This window comes from Lynx rufus, unplaced genomic scaffold, assembly GCF_022079265.1.
Source record: "Lynx rufus isolate CCGP_SWC_20201006 ecotype Redwood Valley unplaced genomic scaffold, mLynRuf1.p SCAF_1, whole genome shotgun sequence".
In the NCBI taxonomy this organism is placed as follows: Eukaryota; Metazoa; Chordata; class Mammalia; order Carnivora; family Felidae; genus Lynx; species Lynx rufus.
In genome coordinates, this window is record NW_025814823.1 from 115,190,131 (window position 1) to 115,204,540 (window position 14,410).

The 14,410-nt window shown below is 45.9% G+C and overlaps 1 protein-coding gene across 1 annotated transcript in view; it reads left to right on the top strand.

The window, feature by feature from the left end:
* The window catches only part of CTNNA1 (catenin alpha 1), a 179,633-nt gene extending 166,055 nt beyond the window's left edge, over positions 1-13,578 (top strand). Inside the window, exons 12-18 of the mRNA XM_047085416.1 lie at positions 2,383-2,583; positions 3,160-3,311; positions 7,706-7,816; positions 8,923-9,104; positions 9,223-9,328; positions 11,343-11,477; positions 12,334-13,578. Of these exons, the coding sequence (XP_046941372.1) occupies positions 2,383-2,583; positions 3,160-3,311; positions 7,706-7,816; positions 8,923-9,104; positions 9,223-9,328; positions 11,343-11,477; positions 12,334-12,621 (1,175 nt within the window). The 3' untranslated portion in view covers positions 12,622-13,578. The remainder of the gene's footprint in view (positions 1-2,382; positions 2,584-3,159; positions 3,312-7,705; positions 7,817-8,922; positions 9,105-9,222; positions 9,329-11,342; positions 11,478-12,333) is intronic.
* Positions 13,579-14,410: the final 832 nt, after the last annotated feature.

Genomic DNA, 14,410 nt, shown 5'->3' on the forward strand with positions numbered 1-14,410 from the left:
AAAATTTGTTTATGTAAAAAGTTTAATAGGTTTTCTCTGTTGATAGTACAATGCTAGAAACCCTACAGGTCCCACTTCTTTTTGAATTAGTAGACACAAAATTAGGGTTTTCTTTGCTTTACCGTGGTAATTCATTTTTCTTTTCTGTAATAGGAATTCACACTGTATTCTGGCTTTCACTGAAAATAATTTATTTAAAGAAAAGAAAGAAAAACTTTTAGAGCAATTTTAAGTTCACAGCATAATTTAAGAGAAGCGTACAGAGATTTTCCATCAGTCTGTAAACCCACACGTGCACAGCCTCATCAGCATGTCCCATCATAGTGGCACACTTGTTACAACTGATGATGTATCCATCATAATAGTGTCATGTAAAGTATTCACTGCTCTAAAAATCCTCTATGTTCTGTCTGTTCTTCCTACCCCCTCCAACTCCTGATATTTTTACTACCTCCATAGTTTTGCCTTTTCCAGAATGTCCTATAGTTGGAATAATACAGTACGTAGCCTTTTCAGATTGTCTTCTTTCATTTAGTAATATGTATACCATGTCTTTTCATGGTTTGATAGCTCATTGCTTTTTAGTGCTGAATAAAATTCCATGGTCTGGATTTACCTCATTTTATCCATTCACCTACTGAAGGACACCTTGGTGGTTTCCAAGTTTTGGCAGTTATGAACAAAGCTGTTGTAAACATCTGTGTGCATGTTTTTATGTGGACTTAGGTTTTCAACTCCTTAGGATAAATACCAAGGAGTGTGATTGCTGGATCATATGGTAAGGGTGCATTTAGTTTTATAGGAAACATGTTTTCACCAACTCTCTTTTTAATTCTTTCACTGGTTATTTCTTTCGCATTGTGATTGTTTTCATTTTATGCCACTGTACCTTTAGTCTCGGAACAGAGACCCTTACAGAGTTCCTGTCTCTAGTCTCTTGGGAATTACAAAGGCAGTGCATTGTGGTATACTGTTCTTTGATAGATCTACTAAGTACCACTTGCCTCTGCCTCCATTGGACATGAGAGGAAATAGCACCATGACCACTAACTTAGTTTTGAGTATCTTAGGAGGTCAAGCTTATTGTTCCCTCCCTTCCAGACATTGTCACATATAACTTGACTGAGTATGTTAGCAGAGGCTGTGAGGGAAGGGTAATGGCTTTTGGAAGTCAATTAAATCAGGAAGCAGTCCAGAATAATGACATGTCGATGCATAAGGTGGCCAGGACTGGCAAAGAAATGACCAGATATGTTTCTTAGATTACTTTTGCCCTAATTGTTCTAGCTCTGCCAGAAGAACTAGGGCCATTAGTCTTTCACCTATTGTACCTGGTACTCTCTTGGCTTAATTAAGTGAGCATATCCTCTGTGAGTTCTTGCATGTCTTGAAGAAAGCTCCTTTCTGAGCTGGGAGGCAATAGCTAGATGATGACGTGGTGGCTTTCCTTTATGTCACTCTCCAACCAACTTCACGGAGTCTGAGGAGCCCTGTCATTTGGGCCATATCCTCGTGGTCCCTTCAGTTCTGGGTGAGAACATCCCCTTTTACCATTCTGGGTTAGCCCTTACACATTGACCTCATCCATTTTAATGGCTGTATAGTACCCATAATATATTACCTACTGTCCTTAGACATTTTGGTTGCTTCCACTTTGCTTTTATTATAGAGGAAGCTAAAGCTAACTCAGAGGTTCCCAGTATCCAGTGTGAAGCATTTTGCTTTGAGGAAAAATAGGTTTGGTGGGTCCTCAAAATGTCAGCTTAACAGGATTCAAGGGTTTTTGTAAATATCACAGCAAGGTACCCCCTGCACCCATGAGAGGGTTACTAAATGTTTTGCTTTAGATGGGCTTCCTCTATGCCCTCCAGAGGAGGCTTCAGTCTCCTTTCCAGCGCCTTCTATCCCAGGGCTGTCCTGGCTTCTTGGGAGATGGTCTGAATACATTGGCATCTACTGAGGGAGGGGCAAGAGAATGGAAGGAATGAGACTTATCGTGAAACCCTCCCTCTGTTTTAGACTTTGTTTTGGACATTAGGTCAGTGAAATTATTTAAAGAGAAGTTAGTAGGTTTCTATAATCTGAATTTTCTGCCTGGTTTGCAAAACACCTGTGCCTTAAAAATCTCAGTTGACCTCTGTCTCCCTCTTTCTATAAGCCTGGAATGCAGATTGTTATTCTTGGAGGTGATTACAGGTTGAGTTTCTGTGGGACAGTTAATCCAGCGGTTAGTCTGGTCTGTTCAGTGAAATGATACATGAAACGCTTTGGCACTGCAGCTGGCACACAATGAGCACTCAGTGAACGATAGGTGCCAACTTAAAATTTTACCCTTCTAGTGGAATGCCTTCTCCCTCATTCAGCCTTTTGTTTGTTCTTCAGAGAATCACATTTTGGAAGATGTGAACAAATGTGTCATTGCTCTCCAAGAGAAAGATGTGGATGGGCTGGACCGCACAGCTGGTGCGATTCGAGGCCGGGCTGCTAGGGTCATCCATGTAGTCACCTCAGAGATGGACAACTATGAGCCAGGGGTCTACACAGAGAAGGTCCTGGAAGCCACCAAGCTGCTCTCCAACACAGGTTCGGGGACTTCCTCCCTTCCAGTGCTCCCCACACACAGATGGGTGGGCCGGGCCATCCTGGGAGTTCAGGCCCTGTGGTTAGGAAGGATGAGATCAGGATGTAGATCAGGTCTTCACACAACATGTCTGGGTTGGACATCAGACCTTGAGAAGTTGATCAACTAAATTAAGGCCTTGAAAACCCCTTTCCTTCATGTGTCCCACAGCTAATGATGGGAATAATTCTGAACACACTATTTAAGGTGAATTTTTGAGTAAAGTCTTTTGTTAGTGGATAAATACCAAATTAAGGAGAGTCCTGGTTTTAAGCGAGGCCTCCCGTTTATCTCACTTCAGTTGCTCACCCATCCAAATCCTGTATTGCAAAATCTGGTCAGAGACAAAGATGATTTGAGTCTTGGTAAAATATAGCATTTAATTTATTTCAACTGTAAATACTCCTCACATAGGTAGAGGCAGATGCTCTTCATCATATACCTCACCTCCTCCTGTCTGACTGAGGGATTGAGGGAGGGCTGGTAGAATGATCACGTCTGCTGGCCTAGCAGGATCTGCCCTGCCTCTTTCTCCACAGTCATGCCACGTTTTACTGAGCAAGTAGAGGCAGCTGTGGAAGCCCTCAGCTCGGACCCTGCCCAGCCCATGGATGAGAATGAGTTTATTGATGCCTCCCGCCTAGTGTACGATGGCATCCGGGACATCAGGAAAGCGGTGTTGATGATAAGGGTGAGTAACTGCATTTCAGACATTTTAACAGCTTCTTTCTTATCATTTGCTAAACTTGAGCAATGCATCATTCTGGAACTCAGCAGATGCGGTGGCAGTATATTAAAACCATGAATCTAAAAGCTGTTAGAATGAGATATATTTAATTATGTTGTCTAAAATGACTTTTACTCGCAAGTTAGAGCCCAAACTTGGGCCAAGAAGGGGAGCTAGTGTGAACTGGCTTTGATGATTTAGTTTCAGGCAAACAGCTACCACACATAGGAGGCTTCTGGTAAGTTAGAGGGATACTACACAGAATAAAGGCTTTTCAGCTATTTGCAGAGAACGGAGTATTTCTTTAATGCAAGTTGAAGTTACTGTTCACATAGAATACGTTCTCTCTCCTCGAAGGGGTGGCAGGAGGCTCCTGGGGCCCCAGTGTGTTGAGACTAAGGAGGAGTGCCTGTGGCAGCCCCTTGAGAAACTACTAACCCCTCTGTAATACAGCCCAGGGGCTGGTGCCAGGTCTCACAGCTATCTTTCCCTCGCGATTTCCCTAGCAATTGATCCCTCACATGCTGTTAGGAGTATGAACATATTGCTCTGGAAGCTGAGAGCAGGGAGAATTCTCACCAGGCCACCTGGGGGTCCCCCAGGCCTGGGCCGGGCCCTCCTCTAGCTGCCCAGCCTGCCTGCTGCATACATGGCTATTGTGCCGTGTTGTCAGTGTAGTGGGGTCAGGGGAGTGTCATTTACATGGTTTGCTCGTCCAGCCCTTCAAGCTAGGCAGGGATTCTGTCCCATTTTTTTTTATCCTCTCAGCTTGGCATCCTGTAGAACCTAGTCAGACTGTCAGCTGGAAACAGAGGCCATTTCTAAGGCAGTTGCATCAGGCTGGACCCAGTTCGTATGCAGTGTAGAAATACTTGGGCAAGACTGTACCTCTGGGTAAGGAGGAAAGATAAATGTTCTTGGATTTCCTGGTTGGCTGCTGGCTATTCCTACAGGTCCCAGGTCCCCTGGACGTGTTGGAGGTTGGGGGCAGGGAATTGGTTGTTCTTGCTTTCTCCATCCCTTCATTCCTGTGCTCAAGAAGAATCCTGGCCTGGTTGAATAACAGGTTAAACCCAGCAGCTCTGTCTCAGTGCTTTGAAGGGATCCCAGGTCACATAAACCACTAGTAATGAACACAGCCCTATTATTCCAGAGCTCTTTTCCATACTGACAGACAGCTAGAAATAAAAAGAACATTAATGATAAAAAGGAGTCATTGGGTGTCTGAGGTTAATGCTTTTGGGGCTTAAAGTGTGACAAAAACTGCGTACATGCCAGGAAATGCATGCAGATCCTAGAGTCCTGTTGTGGGAGAGCAGTCCTTAGAGCAGGCAGGCCTCATAGACTCCTCTTCTAGAGCTGTGTCTGTGAACAGGTGCCTCCTCTCTTATCTTCTCTTAAAACAGAGGTGCTAGTGGTTGATGGTTTTAATTAGCTATAATGTAGATAGTGTGCCTAGCACAGGGCCTGGCAGTGGGGTAGCTGTACTGGGCACCAGCCCTGGCAGAGGCGTACACAGCTGCTTGTGCTAGAGCCAGGGCACAACTGAGGCCTGCGAGGCAGCTACACTGCAGGCCCTGGCTTACTGCTGTGCACTTGGACTCCGTTCCTATTTGAATTCAAGAATCATCCTTCCATCCCCCAAGCCTCTCAGTCTTGTGTCTTGTCCTCCTCCTACCTCAGCTTGCCTTCCATAGTCACACCTGGTCTTTGTCATTTCCAGTGTCCAGTGTCCTTCTCTGCAGCCCCCACTGTCCAGTATGTGACAGTCCTCTGAGTCTTCCTCACCTGTCACTCTTACCCAACCACGCCTGTGTTTGCTTTGTTTCTTTTCTAGCTTTTTGCATCTCTGTTTAGTTAGTAGACTCTCTTTTGCCCCATTCACTTCCTTATATGGCTTTGCACAATCCTATTCTCTTGAAATCCGTCATCTGCTAAGCCTGGTTGTAGAATAGGGCAGCTGCCCCTACTGTGGTCCCAGAACCAGGCAGCATTGCCCCACAACCCTAGCATCCGAGAATGTTTCAGACCTTCCTGCTCGCCTCCCCCCCCCTCCCATGGGGCCTGGGGCTGTTTCCTTAGGGTGTGGAGGTGGTCTGGACGTCCCGCCTGCCCCCTGCCAGGTCTCTGCCCATGTACAGCATACAGCACACTGGCATTTCTCCCATCCGTCCTCCTCCTCCTTAGTCTGCTTTGTCCTCGTCTCTTCAGCTCCTTACCAGTGGCATGTCTGGTAGCAAAGCTGTCGGCTTCTCTTCTCACACAGTCCTCATTCCCTTGGGAAAAACATCCAGGGTGACTGTCCTGAGCTCCACACACAACCTTCCACTTTGCCTGCTCTCTCTGGCCACTTGATTACCTAACAAGCATCTGCTAATCTTTCACCCCGACCCTCCTCCACCCAGTCTTCATGGGTTAGTAGATGGCAACCTACCTTCCACTTGCTGAGGCCCAAACCTCGGATTTGCCCTTGATTCCTCTTTTTGTCTCAATTCCCACATCTCCTCTACCTTCACAATAAATAGAGCATCTGAGCACTGCTCTCACTCTGGTCCTGGCCACTAACATCTCTTACCTGGATTCATGTACCTGCCTCCCTATTCTCATCCCTTGAAGCCTAGTTTCACTCTCCACAGAGCAGCCCAAGTGATCCTTTCAAGTTTCAGTTAGGTCATGTTATCCACTGTTCAGCACCCTCCACAGGCTGGCTGTGGCTGGCATCAGTCCTTACACTAGCCCACAAGGCCTTCTAGAATTTCATCTGCTGCTGTTCTTCTGGGGCTGTAGTTGATCCTATAACCTGAGGGCAGTGAGCTCAGTCCTTCTGCCATGGCCTCCTTGCTCATCTGATTCCCCAGGTGAGCTCCTGCCTCTGGGCCTTGGTTGTGGTGACTCCCTCCTGCCAGGACACTCCTCCCCCAGGTACCTCCCATGCTCCCTGTTCACATGTCACCTTCTTAGGAAACCTTTCCTGACCACCCATATGAAATTACAATCCTCACTGCTTTATTGATTTGTATCACTGATCGCTTTCTGATGTCTCATAAAATTCACCTTCTCATTTTGTTTATTGTCATTTCTCCCCTTAGAATATATGCAAGAGCAGGGATCTTTGTGTTAGTCATTTTGTACCTCCAAGGCCCAGAACAGTACTTGGCATACATGTACTCAGAATGAAAGAATAGAATGTATTTGGTTTTCTTGGCAAGAATAGTTCTTTGGTCTGTGATGGACTAGCCAGGGTGGAACAGAAGCAGAGATCTTATCAGGAGGCCTTCCTTGGAGAACGCTCCTTCACAGGCCATTCTAAATGGCCCAGGGTGGTGTACTGTTTCACACTGCCAAGTCAGAGAAACTCTAGGATCTTGCATTCATGTGTTCCTTCCAGCTTGCTGGTGCCTGGGGTGACTGCCGCTGTCCTTACCTCATCCCATTGAGGGAAAGGCTCAGCCTTTGCATGTGTACAAACCCAAGATAGTTTTGGCCGGGCCAGATGCTTCCTCACCCATCCTCTCTTTTGAGCCTCACAGCGAGCCCTTGGGCTGGGCTTGGATTAGGTCCTGGTGCAGATGAGGGACTCCCCTCAGTGCCCTCCTGTCACAGGCCGGCCAGCTGGGCCAAGAGCCAACCCCAGCTGTTATGCCTGCTGCCCTGTTACTGATAACTTCCAGAAGACAACATTATGTTTCAAGTCAGCAGCTAATCATCAGAGGCTGGAGGTTGTGCAAAATAAGAATTTTATTCCATAATTAAAGCAAACAGCTGGGACTGGTATTCAGGACCTTTGGTATATACTCAGACCTCACCTGCCATATTCTTTTTGCTTTGATCAAACAAAAAAAACCATAAAAGTACATTGCCTATTTGTACTCCTCAAAGCAGTATCCTAAGAGAAAGCCTAGCATGAGTTAATTCACTAATTTTCTTTTTGTCATAAAATGAGAAGGTTAGAAGAATCTGCTAATGTTTGGTACTTCTCTTTTCACTACAGTACCTTTTCTACCCAAGATAATTCTCACCTTTGTGTTAGGATACAAGTGTTAGAGGAGTACATTATGTCAAATAGAGTCCTGACTCTGGTGAAAGTTGAAGCCCTAACCTCCCATAAAGAAAGCCCTAGACTCTTTGGGAATTGTTGATGTGGTACCTTCACCTGGTGATTGTTGGACCAGACACCCCACATGTGCATTAGTGAGGCCAGGGTCTTGGACAAAGAATGATTTTAACTACATCGCTGGAACATGGCACATGAAAATCCAGAATTCTGGGTGTTCATACACTGGGCCCAGAGGCTTGGAATAGCTGAAGGCCAAAGGCCCAGGGTTGTGTCTGACTTGTACTTTCTGTGTTGATGGTAGACCCCTGAGGAACTGGATGATTCTGACTTCGAGACAGAAGACTTTGATGTCAGAAGTAGGACAAGTGTCCAGACAGAAGATGATCAACTGATTGCTGGCCAGAGTGCCCGGGTAAGGGACAAGTTTGACTTGTTTTCCCTGTCCCTCTGGGAACTCGGCTTTTTCTCTTCCAGGAAAACACTCTTGATTTTGAGAACACCATTTTCCCACTCTTTCTCTGGCAGCAGGACTCAAGTTAACCTAAGTTGTGGCACATGCTAGTCAGATATAGGTTCCTCCAGAATGTCTCCTCAGCTGGGAGCAGAGAGGAACATGGCACTGTGCCTCAACTGTGCCCTGGGGCTTTGGTTTATGACAGAGCCCTGCATCAGGAAAGCCCTAGATCCAGTCAATGTAATGTTTGTTAAAAAGGATTGTGAAATTCGAAAAAGATTGCTGTCTTTGCCCATATCAATGCTACCATGGGTATAAACGATTTAATTATTCATGGGTTAAAAAAAAACAACAGTGGTACATTCAAGAAAATCATTCAGAGCCATTGCATTCATCTGAGTCATTAAATCTTCAATCAATAGCATTTATGTTTTTGGGAGGATGCCAAGAAATATTTCTATGGAGTCTTTTTCCCCTCCTTAGAAATTATTTTGAACAGCGAATGCATCCTTGCTTTGGGCCCCACTCCATCATGAGCACTTGGGGAAGCTGAGTGGGGAGAAGCCCAAGGCTTAGGAGTCTGTGGACCTTGAGGTGGGCACCAGGCCTCCAGGTGCTGCTTTGATAAGGTTTAAATGCCATGTCAAGTAACTAAAAGTAGCAGCACCGGAAATGCCCAGTCAGGACCCACAAGGCAAAGGGCTCCATGCATCAGCCCCTTCTCTTAAGTCCTCTCCCCATGGCAGCAGGCAGAGGATAAAATTCTAAAGAATTAAGTTAAGCAGGTTCTGTTCCTATACAGGTGTGATCTCCAACCTTCCCTATTAGCCTTCTAATCCCTCACACTGTGTTTTCCTCCACACAAAAACTTAAAAGTGGGTCAGAAATTCAGGCTGCTGTAAACTTCTCAAAATAAGAAGAAATGGACCTTTAGGCAAAATGAAACCTATTAAAGTATTATCCTACCTGTGTCATAGATTGCTTGGTAGAAATATTTGTGGCTAATGCACTGTGAGAACTTCATATTCTCTTTATGTAAGAGCTTTCTGTGCTTCTGATTTCAGGCGATCATGGCTCAGCTTCCCCAGGAGCAAAAAGCAAAGATTGCAGAACAGGTGGCCAGCTTCCAGGAAGAAAAGAGCAAGCTGGATGCTGAAGTGTCCAAGTGGGACGACAGTGGTAATGACATCATCGTGCTGGCCAAGCAGATGTGCATGATCATGATGGAGATGACGGACTTCACCCGGTGAGCCATGCCCACCCCCCACCAATTGCACGGAGGGGAGCACTAGGCTACTTGCAGAAAATCTTACTTTTCTGTTCATCTTCAGCTACATACAATGATCCTTATGCTTTTTTGTCAGAGGTAAAGGACCGCTCAAAAATACATCAGATGTGATCAGTGCCGCCAAGAAAATTGCTGAGGCGGGATCCAGGATGGATAAGCTCGGCAGAACCATTGCAGACCACGTGAGTGATAGGCTTGCTTCTTGGGTTCCTGAATTCATCACGGGACTGCGGGAGCCCAGCCAGGTCCATCCCAAGGTGGTGGTGACAAGATTTTTCTTGGAACACAGCACTCTGCTCCTCTCTAAAACTGTTCTTAACTCGTCAACCTGCTTGGTTAATACCAACATAGATTTTTAAGGATATCTGAATTCCTCTTTTTTCTTTGCCATGTCTTAGCAGGCAGGCAGGACCAACTTGCATTAGAGCACCTCTTTGGAGCAGATGTGTGTGTCCTGCCAGTCATTACTGTGCAATGCTATTGCTTCTCTCTTTTCCTGCAGACCTTCAGCCCGGGGCAAGAGCTGCTTCTGTGGATCTTCACACACTGAATGGGCCTAGATAGACTTCTGCACTGCTTGTTCTTATTTATTTATTTATTTATTTTTTATTTATTTATTTTTTAAAATTTACATCCAAATTAGCATATAGTGCAACAGTGATTTCAGGAGTAGATTCCTCAATGCCCCTTACCCATTTAGCCCATCCCCCCTCCCACAACTCCTCTAGTAACCCCCAGTTTGCTCTCCATATTTATGAGTCTCCTCTGTTTTGTCCCCCTCCCTATTTGTATATTATTTTTGTTTCCTTTCCCTTATGTTCATGTTTTGTCTCTTAAAGTTCTCATTTGAGTGAAGTCATAGGAATTTTGTCTTTCTCTAATTTCACTTAGCATAATACCCTCCAGTTCCATCCACGTAGTTGCAAATGGTAAGATTCCTTTCTTTTTGATTGCTGAGTCATATTCCATTGTATATATATACACCACATCTTCTTTATCCATTCACCCATTGATGGACATTTAGGCTCTTTCCATACTTCGGCTATTGTTGAAAATGCTGCTGTAAACATTGGGTGCACTGCTTGTTCTTAACCACTGAGCCTTCGTCTCTTTTCCTTTGTCAGAAAATGTGGTTCCTATTTCCTCATTTACAGCACATTTCCCTGGATGCTCTAAGATTTACCAATGGGGACCGTGTTTGCACGTTATAGTTTTTCTCCACAGATCCAGACCCGCCTCCCCACCCCTCATCAGCTACTTTTCCTTGAAGCATCTAGGCTATAGGATGAATAGTAGTGGTTCCTCACCACCCAAGCCAAAGATTTAGAAGCCATTTTTGACTCACCTCTTTCATGAAATCCAGGACTAAGCCCTGGTGCTTCTCCTGGCCACACTTAATTGTGACAACATCCAGTGTTTTCCTTTCTGCAACCACCAGTTCAGCCCAAACCTCCACGGCCTATATCTGGACTGCTGTGGCCTGTCCCCACCGATGCTGCCATCCACTCCCTTCTGCACACAGCCACCAACACCATCTTTTTGTAGCATCATCTTAACGTGCAGATCAGATATGGCTCTGTGCTTCCTCAGTAGCTTCTTAGAAGAAAATGCAGAAGCTCCAGCATGGTCCGTAGGCCTTTTTTATACCACCTGCTGACTCTGCACTCCAGCCTCACAGGAGGGAAGCATTTGCCGTAAACACTTGAGAGAGGTGCTCTATTTCAATGTTGGGATGAAACCTCCTAAAGTCACCCTGAGCTTAGGCAGCAAGACAGGAATTGGGCTGCCCTTGAGTCTCTCTGTGACTGGTCAAGACCTCACCATCCCCAGGTATTCTTTTTCTCACTTTGGTTTACTCATCCTCCATCTTTGCCTCAAGTGAACATTTCCTTTTATCAGATGTTTATAGTTTTCATCACAGTTTTGACCACATAAAGTGCCCCTAGCAGAAGAGCTATTCGGATGGTTATTATGTAGCTCCAAGCACTCTTGTCTCCAGAACCAGGCTTTTGCTTGCTGAGGTTTTTTTCTCACCTTGAGGGGCATGGGCCCTGCAGAGAGCAGTTTAGGGCTGGATAACTCATGTCTCTTGCCCTTTACTCCAGCAAGGAGAGAGGCGTCATGTCGGTGGCACCTGGGGGTGGGATGTGTTAGGGCCTGGAACTCTCAGGGCTGAACCTGCTGCTCTTCCTTCAGTGCCCCGACTCAGCCTGCAAGCAGGACTTGCTGGCCTACCTGCAGCGTATTGCCCTCTACTGCCACCAGCTCAACATCTGCAGCAAAGTCAAAGCTGAGGTGCAGAATCTCGGTGGAGAGCTCGTTGTCTCTGGGGTAAGTTTTATCCATGGAACGAAGTGATTGTTGGTAATATGCTGGCCTTTTTCCAAAATGAAAGTAGCCTCCTGTCTGCACACACTCCTTAGCTGCCCAGCAACTGGGAAAGTGTGTTGTGGTGGCAGTGCCCTGCTGAATTGCAGTGCTATTAGGCATGGTGCAGTTGGTGACGGCTGGGAGCCATTACAGGGCTGGCCTCTTGCTGGGATAAAGTATTTTTACCTTCCTTGCTGTTCTTCCCCCAGAGAGGAATTGAACCTGTTCAAAAATGCCAAGATTATATAGATATGCTTTCTTAGACTTCCTCCACCCTTCTCACTTGAGTATTCCCCTTGTCTGTTCCCCATGCCACAGTTCTGGACCCCTTGTCACATTGGGCAGGGCAAAGAGGATGTCTTGCTTGACTTGCTGGGCTCCATAGATTCCCTGTAGCTTCTGCTAATCTCCTGGGATTTCATTTTCAAAGAACTACTTTGTATGTGGGGCATATTGGTGCCCCCGCGTGTGGGGAGCTTGTATCCATACTGAGAGAGGAAATGCCCCGGATCATGACTGAAAAAGCATCCTCGTCAGTGCTGGTGGTTACAGCTCTGCAATCAGTTAGAAAGAGACCATCTTCCTCCAGCTTCCTAGAGTGAATAAAGATTTGAAAGGAGGGGATGGCGCCTTATGTTTTTTGATTCTACTCCCTTTACTTCCAAATGGCTGAAACCTACGTATTTTCAGGTTTTTTGGGTAAGGTCAGTAGCCACTGGGAGAGCTAATCAGGAACACGGCTGTTGCCTAGGCCCCTGGTGCACACGGAGCTGAAGGTCAGACTTGTGTTCCTCACTGCCCCATCTGTGCCTCTTAGGTGGACAGCGCCATGTCCCTGATCCAGGCTGCCAAGAACTTGATGAATGCGGTAGTGCAGACGGTGAAGGCATCCTATGTGGCCTCCACCAAATACCAGAAGTCTCAGGGTATGGCTTCCCTCAACCTTCCAGCTGTTTCGTGGAAGATGAAGGCACCTGAGAAAAAGCCCTTGGTGAAGAGAGAGAAACAGGACGAGACACAAACCAAGATTAAACGGGCATCTCAGAAGAAGCATGTGAACCCTGTGCAGGCCCTCAGCGAGTTCAAAGCCATGGACAGCATCTAGGGCCACCCTGCCCAGCTGCCCCCACTCTTTGGGGGCTTCTAAAGATCAGTCACGGCTCTTCACTCAAATGTATTTGCTAAATAGAACACTGATGTTAGATTCCACAGAGAAATAGGCAGATTTTAAACCTGGCCAGGTGGTGAATTTTTGGCAAGGACATACTTGTGTTTAAATTGGTTAAAAATACTTTTGGAATTCAGGAGCTTATTTCTAGCTATATTTTTATAAGGTTAAATAAAAATAAAAATTCCATAACCAAAGAGAAACTCACATTAACTTGTTAGTGACACTCTTGACTGAGTTCTCAGTGTGGCATTGGGGTTTGAGATGCCGTATTGGAGTCAACCTGGGTTCAGTGAGGGGGCCTCCACCAAGTCCTGGGTTCCGGGGGGGCGCAGGGGTTCCAGGGTTGGCTGGTATCACATGACCAGACATGTTCCAGTGTAAACTACCTGGGCATCTTAGGAAGGTGTGCCGGGGGAAGGAACGTTCCCAGAAAGGTCTTGGAGGGACAAGCCACATGAAGCTCAGTAAAACGTAATGTATCATGAAGAAAACTGATTACTCTCTTTATGACAATGAAATGAGAATTTTAATGCCTGGTTACAATTACTAATGTACTCTGCTGCAGGACATTAATAAAGTTGCTTTTTTTCAGACTAGAATGTTGTGATGCCCTAATCAGAACATGCTTTTTTTTTTCCCTTTCCTCAGCTTCAAATGCAAATTCATCATTGGGCTCACTTGTAGTAATTGCAGTGTTTCCTGCCTTGGGCTTTGCAACAGAAGCCTGACAAAATAGTGTTTGCTTAGGCAATAATTTAGACTTTACCTTATTTGTGATTACTACAGCGATTACTATAGCTACGAGGTATAATTTTACTGTCTTATTTAAATTTTATTAATCTGAATGTTTTTTACACTAACTTTTCCCAATAAAGTCCACTATGAAACCAAGTCTGAGAGGCCAAAGTTGTTTTCTTTGCCTTCCAGAGGAGTTGGGTTTTACATTAAACATCTCTTGGATTTGCCCACAGTATCTGTGGTGCTCCCAGCCCTCCTGGTATCCCTGTGCTCAGGGCAGAGTGTTACCCAACACGGGAAACTACCTGTGGCTCCAGGCTGTGAGGTGCGTGGGCCTGGCCTTGTAGTTTCTGTGGCAGCCCACTAGGGAAGGACTCACCCTCCTTAGGAACTCCCTTGTTCAAGCTTCAGGTGCAGGTCAAAACCTTGGAGCCATCCATGTCTGTTCTGAAATGTCCTACCAGCTTATAACTGTGGTAACAGCTGCCCTGTCCCTTCCCAGCACACAGTCCCCAAGTCCTCTTCCTCACTTCCATTCCAGTCAGCTATGTCCCCACCACTCTGGTACCGTCTATTCCACCACCAGATGCAGTGGCTCTTTTGTCTCATCAATGTCACCATATAAGTGGGCCAGGTGGACGCTTCCGCCCACCCGCCCCACACCCCTCACTTGACTTCTAGAACACCTGACTTTGGTCTTGTCCTCCTTACCGGCTCCTCCTCCTCCTCGTTGTTCAAAGTTGTGCAGTCCCAGGGCTCAGGAGCTGGGCTGCTTCTCTCTCTGGCTCTGCTTTTTCTGATCTTAACCACGCTCCTGGCTTTAAATACCAAATGCTAACTTCTGTCAGAACTTGACTCTTGAACTCTCCACTTGAATGTCTTCATCAGTATCTGAAACTTGAGCTGTCCGAATTCTTCAAAATGTAGGCGGGTCCAACGGATACTGCTTCTGTTACTATCACCTGGTCTAAGCTGTCATCACTGT